Source organism: Uranotaenia lowii, chromosome 3 (genome assembly GCF_029784155.1).
Source record: "Uranotaenia lowii strain MFRU-FL chromosome 3, ASM2978415v1, whole genome shotgun sequence".
Classification (NCBI taxonomy): domain Eukaryota; kingdom Metazoa; phylum Arthropoda; class Insecta; order Diptera; family Culicidae; genus Uranotaenia; species Uranotaenia lowii.
Window position 1 is genome coordinate 126484141 of NC_073693.1, and position 16194 is coordinate 126500334.

General features: G+C 36.4%; 1 protein-coding gene across 4 annotated transcripts in view; it reads left to right on the forward strand.

Moving 5' to 3' along the window:
• The window catches only part of LOC129755239 (radial spoke head protein 3 homolog A), a 95905-nt gene extending 90200 nt beyond the window's left edge, over window positions 1-5705 (forward strand). For all 4 annotated transcript variants that reach the window (XM_055751626.1, XM_055751627.1, XM_055751624.1 and 1 more), the window contains one exon: window positions 5106-5705. In XM_055751626.1, the coding sequence (XP_055607601.1) occupies window positions 5106-5368 (263 nt within the window). In that variant the 3' untranslated portion in view covers window positions 5369-5705. The remainder of the gene's footprint in view (window positions 1-5105) is intronic.
• The last annotated feature ends 10489 nt before the right edge of the window (window positions 5706-16194 follow it).

Consider the following 16194-nt stretch of genomic DNA (forward strand, 5'->3'; position numbering starts at 1 on the left):
AATTGGGTCCATTACCTGCTACTTTGGAGTATGCTTCTGCTGGTGTTGGGTATTCATCAGTAGTTCTTAAGACATCGAAAATATTTTCGGTAGGAATCTCATAATATTGTTTAGCCTCCTGATAGGTCATGCATTTTTTGGCCATAATTGCCTGAATGTTATTTTCTTTTTTCCATCTTGGACATTCTTTGTCAGTCGTCTTATGATTGGCATTTTCACAATACAAACACTTTAAAATATAACAAGGATTATCTGGGGAATGTTCTACGGCACAACTCATACACTTTTCTTTTGACTCTTTACAGTTTTTGGACAAGTGGTTATAACGTAAACATTTAAAACAGATAATTGGTTTTCTAATGTACGGTTGCACCCTATGGATAACAGAATATATGCTTATGTCAGTTGGTAAAATATTAGTACGGAAAACTATACCCATTTTGAATGTAGGCTCTTTTTTTGTCTTTTATGCGATGCATTCGAAAAACGGAATCTATTTCTACCTTTGCCTTAATATGATTCTTCACTTCTTCATCTTTTAGTTCTAGCGGTATACCGGAAATAACTCCTGTCACCGTGACAAATTGTTTCGGAACATATGATTTGTATCCTTGCAGATTTAAATTCTGGCAATTTGCTAATCTGTTGGCGTCTTTAATATTTCCTACGTACACTGTAAGTTTGTTTTTTCCTGTCTTCCTTATATCGTCTATGCATTAATCGAAACCATTTTGATGTAACAAAATCCCAACTTGCAACCTGTTTACAACTTTCCTTTTTTCCGTGTCAGTATTTTCTACTATTACCCGGTATGGTCGACAGTCACCGCTCTGGTAGTTGTAGTTTTTTAAGATCCTTGCGCTCGTTGTATCAGTACCGACATTTCCTCTTCTAGTAGCTTGATTTTTCTCCATATCCTCGTCATCCATGGTTTCCAGTTGTCCTGAGATCTGAAGCGGTTGTTTGAGGTTAGGTGTCGATGCTACTCCATCAGGAGCAGCATCCTTGCCACTCATCGTAGTACGGTCACTAGATTATCACAGTTGGTTTCACTTGTGAACTTATCGCTAGGAATATCACAGATCTTCTTAAAATTATTGACAAAACACCAGTTTAAAATCTCAAATTCAATAAAAAATCCGAATTAAAAAATGAACATCCACACGCTTTCAATGTAAACATCGAAGTCCCAAGCTTTTCAGAACATTCGGATCCAGATTAGACAATTCGTTCTGAATCGCCATTTTAATTTGTCCAGCCGTTTCATAACTTCGGCCACGCTTGAAAATGTTACGGGAGAGAAGCCCCCAACCGTTTTCGATCGGATTTAGATCCGGGCTGCAGGCTGGCCACTCCAAAAGAGGGATGTTATGAAGTTCCAAGAACTCTTTCGTAGCTCTGGACGCATGGCAGGCAGCATTCTCTTGCTGGAAAACCATGTTTTCGCCCATAAAATTTTCCGAAAATGGAACAAGAACTTCTTCCACTAGCTGGCAATACATCTGTGAGTCCATTCGGATAGAGATGAAACAAACAGGTGTCTTTCCAGCCATGCTTATGCCAGTCCAGATCATGACAGATCTTCCAATAAAGTTTCGTTTCTCTTTCGTTTGCCTCTTCTGCCTCTTGTCGTACCAGCGGCTTCTGAAACCATCTGGCCCGTCTAGGTTGAACTTCTTCTCGTCACTAAAAACCACGTTTGACCACTCTTGGTTCTAAAATTGGTACTTTTCGGCATAAGCAAAACGGGCTTTTTTGTGACGAGGAGGAAGTCTTTGTACAGGCGTTGTTTTGGTGAAGGAAACATTAGGATCGTCTTTGAGAGCCTGCCGAATCCGACGCCCAGATACTGTCAGCTTCATTTGCGCCTTGATTTCCTCAGAAGACAGCTTTTGATGGACCGCCAGTCGTTTTATTTCCCTCTTCATTTCCCCGTCCACATCGCTTCCTTGTGGCATATTTTTCACCTAGCCGCAGATAATTATAATGCACCACATCATTACTCCTACCAATCCTGATGCCGATTCACGCCAGGCTAGCCCTTGTTTTCGAAGTGTATCTACTCTACCCTTCTCATAATCGCTCAAAGGGCTATTTTTGGCATTTTTCCTGTAAATATCAAATAAAAAGTGAAAACCTTCACCAATGATGTTTTCTTTCTTTGCCACCATCAATTCATTTCGTATTGAGCAAAACTTTACACTTTCAGCGTAAAAAATATCCTCCGCGAACGAAATTGAACAGAAGCAAACAATTGTCTTTATACTTATTTCCAGGCGCAAAAAGAAAATATTTATATTCTGACACGCACATATGCATTCTAACACATTCTGACACACAGATAATATTCTACTCACCACTACATTTACATTGACTAATATTCGGTTACAGTTGTTTACATTGTAAACGTAAGAGCAGTAATAACTATGTTGTCTTTATACTTATTTCCAGTAGTCTATAAGCATATGAGCATATTTTTGTCAAGTACTTTAGGTCTCCCACGGATGCAATTTGCGGATTCTTATTTAATCTTAATTATATAAGTACATTTTTCTAGGCTAGTTAAATAAAAGAAGCATATGCTACGTACATAAGTCAACAACATATACACAAACATGCTAACGCCAAGCGACGACGATGACAGTTGGATAGAGATTTCTATCTCAACACACCGCTGAGATATTTAGAGATTTCATTTTTTTAATTATATATCGTATTTTATGGATCAAAAATCTTGGCCCTTCTTAATATAAAAAGACGTTGGTTATTTTATTTGCTTTTAAGAAAAAAAAAATGATATTGCAGTAAAATTTCCCATTCGAATGATCAATTTTTCAGTAGGACTTCAGAAGAGTAGGACTCTGGCAGTCTAACTCTCATATCTTTGTTTTAAACTTATTGGTTAACTATTTTATGACTACGAGATCCGATTCCTGATTTTGTTTCATAAAGTAACAAAGTAACGCAAGAAATATTTTAACTTGAAAAGCGACAACTTTTTTCGCAATTTTATATATTCACTTTGATTAAAAATTGTTTGCGAAAACTCTTAAATAATCTTCTTTTACAGATTGAATCAAAAACCTGATTCTTTCTCTATGTTAAAGATAGTGAAACTCACTAGACGATGAAATTAAGAAGATATATTCAAATTTCAGAATTTCACAAAATAAAATTTATCCAAAACATTGAATTTAAGGGATTGAGAATACGCTCAAAGCGAATGACTTTCAAAAACTAATAATAGTTTTATTTTACTAACGCACACAAAACTTTTTTTTCTTGTTAAAGATATTTTTTTTGATAAGTTTTTCTTAGAAAAGGAGCTCCAAATGTATTTGCCCTGGTGTAGCTTTATATTGTGCCTCTATCACAATCAAGCTATTTTTAATAATGATTCACAGTTTGCATCCAAAAATTTCATTCATAAACAAAAAAAAATATGGTTATTTAAAAAATGGTGATGCAAAAGTTGTTCTGAAATCAAAAAAAAAATTCCATTTATGAAATTTTTTTATAACATAATTCTCATTCAAATTTAAAACCTGATATCAATTTTGTATGTATTTTTGATATCAATCTTTAATGTATTTTTCGGGAAACGGGAGATTCACTATAAGCATTTTTTGTGTATTTCACGATATTTTCAAATTCGAAGGAAAATCACAAATTGAGAATCATAAACAACATAAAAAAAATCTTTGATTTCAGAATAAAATGCTAATCTCATCTGAATATAAGAATTAAAAAAAAAGACCTTCTAACTGAGTATCAGAACTAAAATTTTAATTTTCTAAATTCATTCTGAATCGAAATAATTTTTCTTATATACGAATTTCTCTGACTCTTAATTTACCATCAGTAAAAATTTGTATGAAATTTTTAAGAATTACATTAAGAAATTTATCGTTATTTAGTTTGGAATTCGATTTAATTTTATTTCGTTTCAAATCTCTCACATCAAATATCCATATCATGGATGAAAAAATGCAGGTTCTGCAAAACAGCCAATTTTTCTCTAAATTTCAAAATTCAAGTTAGCGCGTTGTGTTGTTTTTAAGCTACATATTACGTTTATCATAAATATGTATGGCTAAGGAGCTAAAAAATTTTGACTATTACGTGTCACTGAAATCTGCAACCTTTAAAATAAATTACCTGTAATTAACAAAACCTGTAATAAAATTTCAATGGTTTTCCTTGAAAGTTAACGAAAATTCACTTATTATTATAGCAAATGTCCTGTAAAAAAGTTGTACACTAAAAATTAAATGACACTAGAAAATGTTTTCGACCTGTAAAATTACGGCAAATGTCTTGCTCCTTTTTGTTACAGGACATTTGCGTAATATTACAGGAAATAATTTTTGCTGTGTATGTTTTCATTTTTTGCCATAATTTCCCAGCATATATAATTTCAGCTATATTGTAAGCAGGAAAACCAATCTGAAAATGAAACTTTGGTTATTCAAATTGCAATTGATTAGGACTTTTTTATTCAAGAATACTTAATATTAAGGCTATGATCATTTAGAATCCGGGAAGTTACAAACGTGTGTATTTTAAAAACTATTCATTTGATCGAAAAACTTTCTATGGAGGAAATGAAGGTGTTAATATGATATTTAATGTAAAAATATAAATAAATAATTAATCTTAGATTTCAAGAAAAACTCTGACTTTATCATAAAATCTCTTTTTTATCTTTGCACACTTTTTTCAGTCATGTATTGATCTGTTATTTTTACCACAGAAACAAAACCATTGCAAAATAAGTTATTTTAAAAAATTCACCTGGAAAAATTTTTGGTTTCCAAACTGTTTCGTTTGAACGATATTTTTTTAAATGATGTACTATTGAATGTTCAAAAATAACACGATCGAAAAGTTAAAAACTTGAGCCATATCCAGCAATTTAAACCAATTTTCTAACTATGTTCAACCTCATTCAACCATTGAAAAACGTGGGCGAAAACCTCAAAATTCTTTGATTTTGGAAATAAATTATGTTCTGTTTAAATTATTGGACAGACTTTTTCTGGACGTGGTTTGTTAATAAATTCGACTAACTTTTTTTCTTCATTTTCCCACATTTTCACTTTCAGATATAATCCGAGAAGTTTTGATTCAGAAAAAGCACCAACTGTTGGGTGGACCAGCTTCAACTCTGTTTCCCGAAGGCGCAGTTGATTCCGAGGCAGACCCTGTGGCTTCTGCTGAACAACAGCGAACTGATGCTGATGGAGACGGCACCGGCGAAATTGAAACGTCTGATGTTTCGCAAACACGCGAAGGTGACGAAGAAGCATCGACAGAATACTGCGAAGGACATAGCACGAGCATCGTCGAAACTGAGGATAATGCCTAGACTAGCAACGGTGATTCCGAGATCGATTTGTGATAGGTTTGGCGTTACAGCTAGAATCCACGACTAGAGATTAACTTTGAGGAAGAAGAAAAAAATGATGGTATCGATACACAAACATCTTTAGTGAAATTTGGAAAATGAAATCAAAATTGTACTCAAAATTTAAAGGTTGTAACCTCTTAGTCATTCAGAATTGCAGTGAAAAGCAACAGAGTTTGTGCAATAAGCAATAATTCAACTTATTTAAGTATTTAGATTGTAGAAAAAGATTGAAGCAACTTGATTATTCATAGGCCCCGTTAGATTCATTGTTATTCAATAAAAATCAATTTCTATATTTTGTTCAATGTGTTTCCATGCCCAGGACTCTTGACATGTTCAAGCGTATTTGAACCTTGAAAAGAACTCCTCCTTCTCCCATTTACAAATACCTAATTGTAGGAGGTCCGACATTCCTTAAAAATTTATCATCGAATTCCAAACTCGACCAGAAACGTTTTATTGATTGATCACAAAACCTAACCTGTGCAATATTTCAGCTTAGTCTTATTCGATTTAGGGGTTCCCCAGAGCGATCGAAGTTTAGATTTTTTTACCATTGAGAATTGTACCGAATCAGGAAAAATCGATTTTTTTGTTCATGCAAAATTATTTAAGAATGATTAAAACGTCGAGATGATAACCTATGATGATTTCACTCAGCTCGCTATGATACAAAACGTCGAGATGAGATAACAAGACAAAAATTGTTTTGGTGGATGTGGGAATCTAGAACTTAACTTTTAACTTGTGTGGTCCATCTATTTCTACTGATCCAAAGCAACCAAAAGTCTCGTTAAAAGGTCAAACACAGCTTAATCAGCATAATCCATGTGCTGAAGTTCGTTTTATTCAGCCCAAAATTTAAGTTCTTTTTGAAACTTTAAAGATCCATTACAGATTGGAACGGCCTTCTGTTCAGCTCATGAGTAATTGTGTAATCAGCGAAAACAAATAAAAACTCTCCTCTCCTTTCTTACTTCGGTCACCACCAGCCCATGTGGTGCTGCCGGTTTCTCGACATCCATCTTTATTCCTCCCATCACCTCAATTCATCTGACTTCATTGCCATGTTTTTACTTTGTTCGATACATGTCCACATGCATGCCAGTTCTGCAACACATTTGTTTGATTTGTTCACTCAAGCAATCAAACAACCTAATGAAAAACATCAGTCCCGATACCAGATTTGAACCGCGACCCTTCGAGATGATAGTCAAACACGCTACGAGGTTGCCTTGCCAACAGCCTAAATCTGAAGTGATAATGGCTGATATGAATAAAGCTCAAGTAATTGCTTTTGCTATTTTCGAGCAGTTTTGTGAGTCGAATACTCCGAATGGCAAGCATATTTTTCGTCCGGAGCTGGTTGAAAGTAAATGTTCTACTCTGCTTTTTCATATCTAGTTGAGCAAATGCTTTCAAATTTTGCCATTCTAAAGTTCGAGCTAAGTAAAAGCTATCGAAGCAATTGCTATTTTCTTATTCATACCGCCTAATAAGCTTTCCTAGAATACCTGCAAGGGCAGCCAGCGGCCAGCAGCGAAGACGCATGTTAATTTTTACTCATAAACATTGCGAAAAGGCATATTAATCAAACATCTGTTAAAACATTTTCGGTTTTAAAAAAATTGGAATTCCATGTTTATAACTTTTAAGCATAAAACTATAGAAATTCTTGAGTTTATCTAGATATTTAATTCATGAATTGCTTCAACTGACTTCAATGTGTGATAAACTTGTGGTAAGTAAATACAGTTGGACGAAATTTTTTGAAGTGAAAAATAAATACTCTCTTCAAAAACAATCCTTTGCGAGTTAGCTTGAGATTGTTCTGAGTTGAAGTTTCAATATAAATTATACATTTCAAAAACTTCCAAATGATTTCCTTTAGTGATGTTCGTTCACATTTCATATTCATGAAATGGCGTATATGTCTCAAAAAAGGCTATTTCATGAACTTTTTGGAACTTCAAGTCTTCAAGAAGGCTATTTGAGGCGCTATTTGTAACTTTAATACTGAGTGATGCAATTGACGTGTCACAGAAAGGCTATTTGAGGAACATTTAGTAACTTTCATGCTCGCATTCGAGAAAATTCGATACCAATTTCCTTTGGAACCTTTGTTCAGCTAAATTCGAACTTTGGAGGCATGCGTTTTCCGGCTTATTACGACAATCGAATTCTCGAAGACGTCAACTCATCGCTTCAACCTGCCACTAGCAACATCTCGGACAGCTAAACTATTTCGCCATATTCTCAATGGTCACCACTCATGCCAATATGTTAAAATCCCAGAAAAACAAAAAAACAAAAAAACAAACTCATGCCAATTCGGAAGCTCTCTACTCTGGCCACCAACGATCGACTGTTCCTGTTCCTGCATTAAGTCGTCCCGTTTATCGATCAGGTGGTCCAGGGGGAGGCTTCCAATTGCCATGTCACGGCAAGTATTTCTGTCATTTAGGCATTTCTCCGCTCCGTGTACATCGGATATTATTTTTTCTGTCGACGAGGATATCAACTTAACGCTTCAGCCTGCCACTGGTTCACCGGGACGCAACGGATTGAGCACAATGAAGACCCCAGAGCCCTTCGTCACAGTCGCGCAGTTTTCAGCCAGCGTCAGCAGTCGTCCCGGCCCTGTGTTCGAAGAAGGCAACGGGGTTCTCCAGCCTGTGCGTTCAAGCAAATACCCAATTTTATTTCCCAATGCGTTCAGTGATTGCCCATCGCCTTCCAGCATGCGCCCCATTCATCATCGTAATACTGCGGGAACAACACATCGTACTACTGATCCGCATGGTTTGCGCGTATACTATCAAAATGTTCGTGGGCTGAAATCAAAAATCTCCGAGTGTTTTATCTCAACATCAGAGCTCGGTTACGATATTCACACCTTTACCGAAACCTGGCTTTACTCTCCTGTACCTTCAAGTCAACTTTTCTGTTCAGACTACACTGTTTTTCGTTGTGACAGAAATATTTCCAACAGTAGGCGTAGTCGTGGTGGAGGAGTCCTTGTGGCTATTTCGAGCAAATATAGCTCATCCATCGCTGGGGGACTGGGTTGCCAGGTGCCCAGATTTGTCTGTAAAACCAAGACTTTTAACCCTTCGTCCAGATATTGGTCAGACACAGATTTTGCCCAGATTTTTGTTGAGAGTGCCCAGATTTTACAGATTTCATAATTGAGTGATGAAATTAATATTCATGTATCGGATTTGATCTGAAAGTGCCAGATTAGACTAAAATCTCGCTTGTATTGATTGGTATTTGACCAATCATCCATTAAATTCTTTTTTTAAAATAAGATCGGCATGGTAGGTGGTAGGAAACAATGGTTGTTATATAGTTATCAACTCGAAAATAACCTGAATACCACACCACAAACCTACGCCGCCAAAACCACCCCCCCCCCCCCTCCAGCTCACACGCTCGTCAAATTTTTGGTTTAGTACCAAATTTTTTATCTTCCTTATGCACAGACACACACAGACTTTTTTTCAAAATTGCCCAGATTTTTTATCCTCAACACCTGGCATCCCTGCTGGGGGAGGAAGACCAGAGTGCCTCCAGTAGGGTGGGTGCATACTGAGGAAAAGTAGGCAAGGGGTACTAAAAGTTTCTCATTGGTGGGGGGTGGAGACGGTGCGCTTTTTGACAGCGAATTGTTCGCCTACCATGCCTACGATTACGATTGCCTGTCACAAGGGTCACAAGATGGACGATTCCGTGCATAGTCCTATTTGCCGCTGGTAGTGTTCGTGATTTTTTGCTGGTTGTTTCACCAACACTTTTCAGTTTTGGGACAATTAACCACAAAAACGACCATGTGTGTCGACCGGCTGCCCGTTTTTTATACCGAGAGTTTTTGAGGTTAATTGTCCCGTCTCATCTGCACACGCTTAGCAAGTGTGCGTAAGAAATGTCAAAAACAACTCTATTGGTATAAGAACACACCTAGCTTTACCCGCCTTGAGGAAGACTGAATAAAAAAAGAAAAAAATCTTTCAAACGTCAAATTTCTCTCATCAATCTACCGACCAGTGCGAAGGTTCAAAATCTTACTGTCATATTTAGTGAATTTAAATAAAACTTTTTTGATGCTGAAAAGTACTTGTTTTGCATGAAACAATGATTTAATTAGGTTTTGTTTTGCTCTGGCGAATTCTGCAGATCAGACGTATTGAGTTGCTCAAATTTCGTTGAAGTTTTTGAAGCTGATCAATAAAAATTGTTTGATTAATGGTTGTTCTAAAAATAGCTTAAATAACAGATTTAGATTTAGGGTAGTTCCCATTGATCGAACAAAATTTTTGTATAGTTTAAAGTTTACGATTACAAATCTTTTCAACAATTGTTGGCTTTTTGCCGAACAGTAAAAAAACGATACAGAAAACGATACAGCGAATTTCAGTCTTCCTCCCCCAGATCCATCGTAACAATTGGAAATGTCAGTAGCATTGAAAACTTGTGGGTGAAAGTGTCTTATGCACATGCATAGTTCGTTTTTGATCGGCTTATGACATATCAATTCTAGATCTTCACGTGAATGCTCTTTCGGAAGCTAGATTGCAACATTCTTCATGCGGTATAATTTTTCTAGGCGATTTTAACCAACCTCAATTACTGTGGATCCCTGGTCATGGCAACAGCTTGTCGGTCGATTCCACATCAGTGAGGAGTACGGCAAGTGTCTCTTTAGTGGATGGGACTGTCTTGAATGGAATGCATCAAAGAAACGGTATACGGAACCAGTATAATCGAATGTTGGATTTGGATGTTGGATTTAGTATTCACTGATGAGTCTATTTTGATAAGCACCATCATCGAGGCCAGCGAAGTTGTTGTTCCAATAGACGTGTATCATCCTCCGCTTGAGTTTGATATTTCTTTCCCGAAACCTGTAGGTTTTGTTGATGAATTCGATGCATCTTTCTGTCGTGCTGATTTTGAGTTAATGAACCGAGTGCTATCTGAAATTGACTGGACGATTCTCCAAAGATGTACTGATGTAGATATGGCTGTGAGTACATTCTGCTCCATTATATCTGAAGTTTTCGATAATTCTGTACCGCTGGTTCGGCCTCCGCTCCGACCTCCTTGGACAAGTATTCGACTAAAACGGTTAAAACGGCTTCGATTAAAATGGTTACGACAGTTTAGTAGCTCCCGCTGTCCGTTCATCAAAATGAAAATAAATGATGCCACCAGAAGATATCGGATCTACAATCGTTTTTGAAACCGTCGCTATTTGGATCGCACGCAATCTAAGCTTCGCCGCAATCCAAAAACGTTCTGGAAGTTTGTTAACAATAAAAGAAAGGAGTCTGGTCTACCTGCGATGCTTCATTTGAAAGACAGAACTGCCGAATCTTCTGCTGAGAAATGTAACCTCTTTACCAGTCATTTTTCCAGTGTTTTTCCGATGCATTCGTTAAGTACAGATCAAATCAATGCAGACGTCACTATGTTACCCAGAGATGTGTTAGACCTCGACATCTTCGCGATTCGGAAGAAATGGTTCTTGATGCTATCAACAATTTGAAGCTTTCTACCTCAGCCGGAAAAGATGGAATACCTTCGCGCGTTTTTAAAAGATGTAGTAAAGCCTCTAACTTACATTTTCAATCAGTCCTTCGATCAACAAAAATTTCTTGACATCTGGAAAAGATCATTTATGAGCCCTGTCTTTAAAAAAGGTGACACACAGGATGTGAGTAATTCTCGAGGTGTCACGTCGCTTGCTGCCTGCTCGAAGGTTTTGGAGAGGATCGTCAATGATGTAATGTTTTCAGCGTGCCGGAATTGGATTTCTGAAAATCAGCATGGATTTTTTCCCAAACGATTCGTAACCTCAAACCTGACAGTTTTTACCTCATTATGTTTATCCAATATCGATGGCGGAAAGCAAATTGATGCTATATATACGGATATTACATTATTTTGCTCAGAAAGTTACGTCGTTTAGGATTTTCGGAAAGACTGTGTATATGGATCAGAAACTACCTAACAAACCGTCGTTTAGCAGTCAGAATTGGCTCCAGCGAATCAACCGAATTCAATCCGATTGCAGGGGTACCACAAGGTAGTAATTTGGGACCATTATTGTTCACGCTGTTCTGCAATGATATAAACACGCTTCTTGTTGGATGTGGAGTACTCATGTATGCGGATGATCTGAAAATATTTCTGATCATAAACAGTCTTGCTGATAGCTACGAATTACAACAATACCTTGATACAATAGTGAACTGGTGTGCTGTCAACTTTCTGGTTTTGATTGTTGCTAAGTATTGTATCATATCATTCATTTATGTATCATTTGGACGCAGGAAACAACCTTTCTTGTACGATTATAATATTGTTGGCGAACAATTACATCATGTAGACCGAATAAAGGATCTTGGTGTTATATTAGACAGTCATATGACTTTCAAGCACCACTACTCTGCTACACTCAGAGGAAATCTTATTATAAATTTCATAAGATACATCTTATGAACCACTTTTTTGCGTCCAAACTAATTTTTCATAAGAGTCTTATGAAATTCTTTCAATTTTCATACGATGTTCTTATGAAAAATAGAAGAAACGGCATTGTGAAAAAATGATGAACACATTCATTCATAGCATCGATTCCAATGTTTACATTGAAAGAGTGTGGATGCTCGTTTTTTCAATTTGGATTTTTGGCAATTTTAAACTGTTGTATTGTCATTATTATTAAGAAGAACTGTGATAATTTTAGCGATAAATTCACAAGTATACCTTCTGTGATAAATAAGTGACCGTACTAAGATGAGTGGCGAGGATGCTGCTCCAGACGGAGCAGCATCAGTACTTAACCTCAATCAACCGATACTAAATCCAGGACAAGAAAGGATGGAAGAAGACATGGAAACAACCAGCAGAGGAAAGGATCACGTCGACGCAGCAAGTAGAAAAATATTTAAAAACTACAATTACCAAAATGGGGATTGCCGTCCGTATCGCGTAATAGTAGAGAACACAGATGTAGAAAAACGAAAAGTTGTTAACAGATTACAAATAGGAATAATGCTACACCAAAATGGTTTTGACAAATGTATCGATGATATCAGGAAGACAGCTAGAAATAAAGTAACAGTGTACGTAGGAAATATTAAAGATGCCAACAGATTGGCAAATTGCCAGAATCTAAATCTACAGGGATTCAAATCTTATATTCCAAAACAATTCGTCACGGTGACAGGAGTTATTTCTGGTATACCACTTGAAATGAAAGACGAAGAAGTTAAACACTTTATCAAGGCCAAAGCAGAAATAGATTCCGTTTTTCGAATGCATCGCTATAAAGACAAGAAAAAGGAACCCACATATAAAATGGGTGTAGTTTTCCGTACTAATACTTTGCCAAATGACATCAGTATATATTCTGTGATACACAAAGTCCAACCGTACATTAGAAAACCGATAATCTGTTTTAAATGTCTTCGTTATAACCACTTGTCCAAAAATTGTAAAGCGTTGATTGAAAAATGTATGTCATGTGCTGTAGAACACTCGACAGAAAATTCTTGTAACGTTTTAAAATGTTTGTACTGTCCAAATTCTAATCATAAGACGACTGACAGAGTGTGTCCTAGATGGAAGAAAGAAAACGACTTACAAGCAATAATGGCCAAGAAATGCATGACTTATCAGGAGGCAAGGCAGTACTACGAGGTTCCAACTGAAAATATGTTTGACGTTTTGAGGACTACAGAGGATTTACCAACAATTGCAGAATCATACTCCAGAGTTGCAGCTAGCGGGCGTAATTTTCCACAACAACTTCAACCAAAGCGCAGTGAGTGGAGTTCAAACGACAAGAGAAATAGATCTAAAAAAGAAAATAAAGAACCAAACAAACTTAATGTAGAAACAGATAGTGTACCAGGAGTGGCCAGTATTTTGGGATTAAATCAAAATGAATTCGCCAAAAAACGTAAAATGGAAGAAGAAAAAGAGGAAACAAGAGGCATAGGGATGTTCAATAAGTATAAAACAGGAGAGCTAGAGAGGTTTAAAAAGGAAATTGAGGAAACAATTAAAAAACAATCACAAGAAGAACTGAAACAAATAATTTCAACAATTAGCATGAAATTAGAAACTATTATGAAACCACATGGCACAAAAGGAGGAGAAATATCAGCTTGCATCTTGGGTGAATTAAATAAAATGCTAGGATCTGCAGGAGATAAATAATTTTCACCGGCGATTTCAAGGTGTTACAGGCAAATATTCAAAGTTTATATCGAAACAAAAACGAACTGACACACGAACTGTATACCCAAAATTATGATGCAGCATTGCTTTCGGAAATCTGGGTCAAACCAGAACAGATTTCTACTTTACGATGGAATATTCAAGGCTACCATCGACATCTGGCACCCCGTGCTGACGGGTATGGAGGAGTAGCAATATTCTTGAAGGAGGAATTTAAATTTGACAACATTCAATTACAAACAACAGACGATTTTGAAACACTCGGAATATTCATACCTAAATTAGATCTGGCTCTAGTAGTCGTCTATGTGAACCCAAGAATATCAAACGATAATTTAGAAACAGCCATAACAACACTCTTTAACGAAACAGCTAGATTCGGTAAAGTAGTAGTAGGAGGTGACTTTAACAGTCATAATGTAATATGGGGATGCCAAGAGTCAAACGGTAAAGGGACAATTGTACATGATGCCATAATAGGAGCTAATTTATTACTATTGAACAATGGAGCTGTAACTTACATTCCTCCAGTTTCCAATCAAAGATCTAGTGCTATAGATTTAACATTGTGTTCTCTTAATTTATTTAATGTGGTTCAATGGAAAGTTGTTGATAAAAATTTCGGAGGAAGTGGACACCTATTTATTGAGATCTGTCTGGATTTAAGGATAAACCGTAAACAAAAATACTACTACGATAAACAAAAAATATCGGAGGAAATGGCACAGGTTGAGCACTGGGAATTCGAAGACTTGAAAGATCTGTCTAAACTTTCCCAAAATATAACTAAAAAACACAAAAAAATAAGCAAACATACACCAAAATATTACTGGAGCTCGGAGTTGTCACAGCTCTATGAACAAAAACAAAACGCACTACGTAGTTACAATCAATGCTGTAGTAGTGAAAACCTAGTTTTTTGGAAAAGATCTTCTGCTATTTTCTTGAAATCCAAACTTGAACACATTAAAAACAAAATGATAGAACTCTCCAGCTCCATTGATCCTAGAAATTCACATGAAAATTGGAAACTCGTTAGACGATTAAAATTCCTCCCTGTTACCAACCCTAAAAACAATTCTATAAACACCAGCAAGGATATGGCTTCACAGTTTCTCACCAGCAACTTTGGCCCATCAAATTACAGAGAACCTCTCTCGCCAGCAAACAATACAAGAACATCCATATTAACCTATCGACATTGGAAAAACTTCATAAGAAACAAATCCCCAACATCATCACCAGGTACAGACTATATAAACTATAATGCATTAAAAAATTTAGATCTACAATCAGTTACAAAAATAATAGAATTGCTAAACGGAATGTGGCAAAAAGCAACTCTAGACGATCACCTAAAGGAAATAAAAATTATCCCTATATTAAAGCCCAACAAACCACCGAATGAAATAAGTTCCAGCCGACCTATAGCGCTTTTACCAACCGTTGTAAAAATATTAAATGCAGCAGTATTAGTAGACATCCAACAAACGTGTGAAAAGAACAATGTCATCCCAGATTTATCTTTTGGTTTTCGCAAAGGTATGTCTACTGAGCATTGTATTACGTATGCAACAAACCTAATCAAAGCAGCACGAAGAGCCAACTATACCACAATTGGTGTCTTCTTTGATTTTTCAAATGCTTTTAACACAGTCGACATTGATAAATTATACAATATCATGATACAAAATGGTTTCAACGAAGATACATGCACATGGATCTACAACTTTTTAAACAACCGGAAAACCCTCATTCACACCGATCAAGGAATTGTCAGCCAAACTATTTGTACTGGAGTACCACAGGGCGATGTTATGTCACCTGTTTTATTCAATATTTACACAGCTTCTTTGCATAATACAAACCTCGACCCAGATATAACAACTTTACAGTTTGCAGATGATTTTTTAAAAATTGTCAAAGCAAAATCTTTAGAAAAGGCCATTAACAAGATGCAATCTGAAATAAACCGATTTATGGCAAAAGCTACGGAGTTAGGATTACGTCTTAATAGCTCAAAAACAAAGGCAATGCTATTTAAAGAAAGTGATAAACAACTCCACTTAAGAATGGGAGGAGAAACCCTAGAAACAGTGAGGAGCTACAAATATTTAGGTATAACACTTGATCAGGCACTCAGATACGGTATACATGTTAAAATGCTGAAACAAAATGTGCTGGACAGACAAAACATGCTAAAAATAATCAGTGGTATAAGATATGGTGGCACACCAAGAGTGATGATGCTGTACCATAGAGCTTTGTACGGGAATTATTTGAATTACGGCGCAGTAATCTATGGAGGAACAGCTAAGAAATATTGTGACATGTTAGAAGTAACGAATAGACAATGTCTGAGAATTGCTACAGGATGTACTAAAACTACACCAATTAACACATTAGCAGCAATAGCTGGAGAAGAACCGCTGACATTCAAACGCACTTATTTAGCAAAAAAACGTATTGCCTTGCATATCCATCATAACGATCTAATTGCACAACAACTACACTCTTTAGATTTGGACAACGTT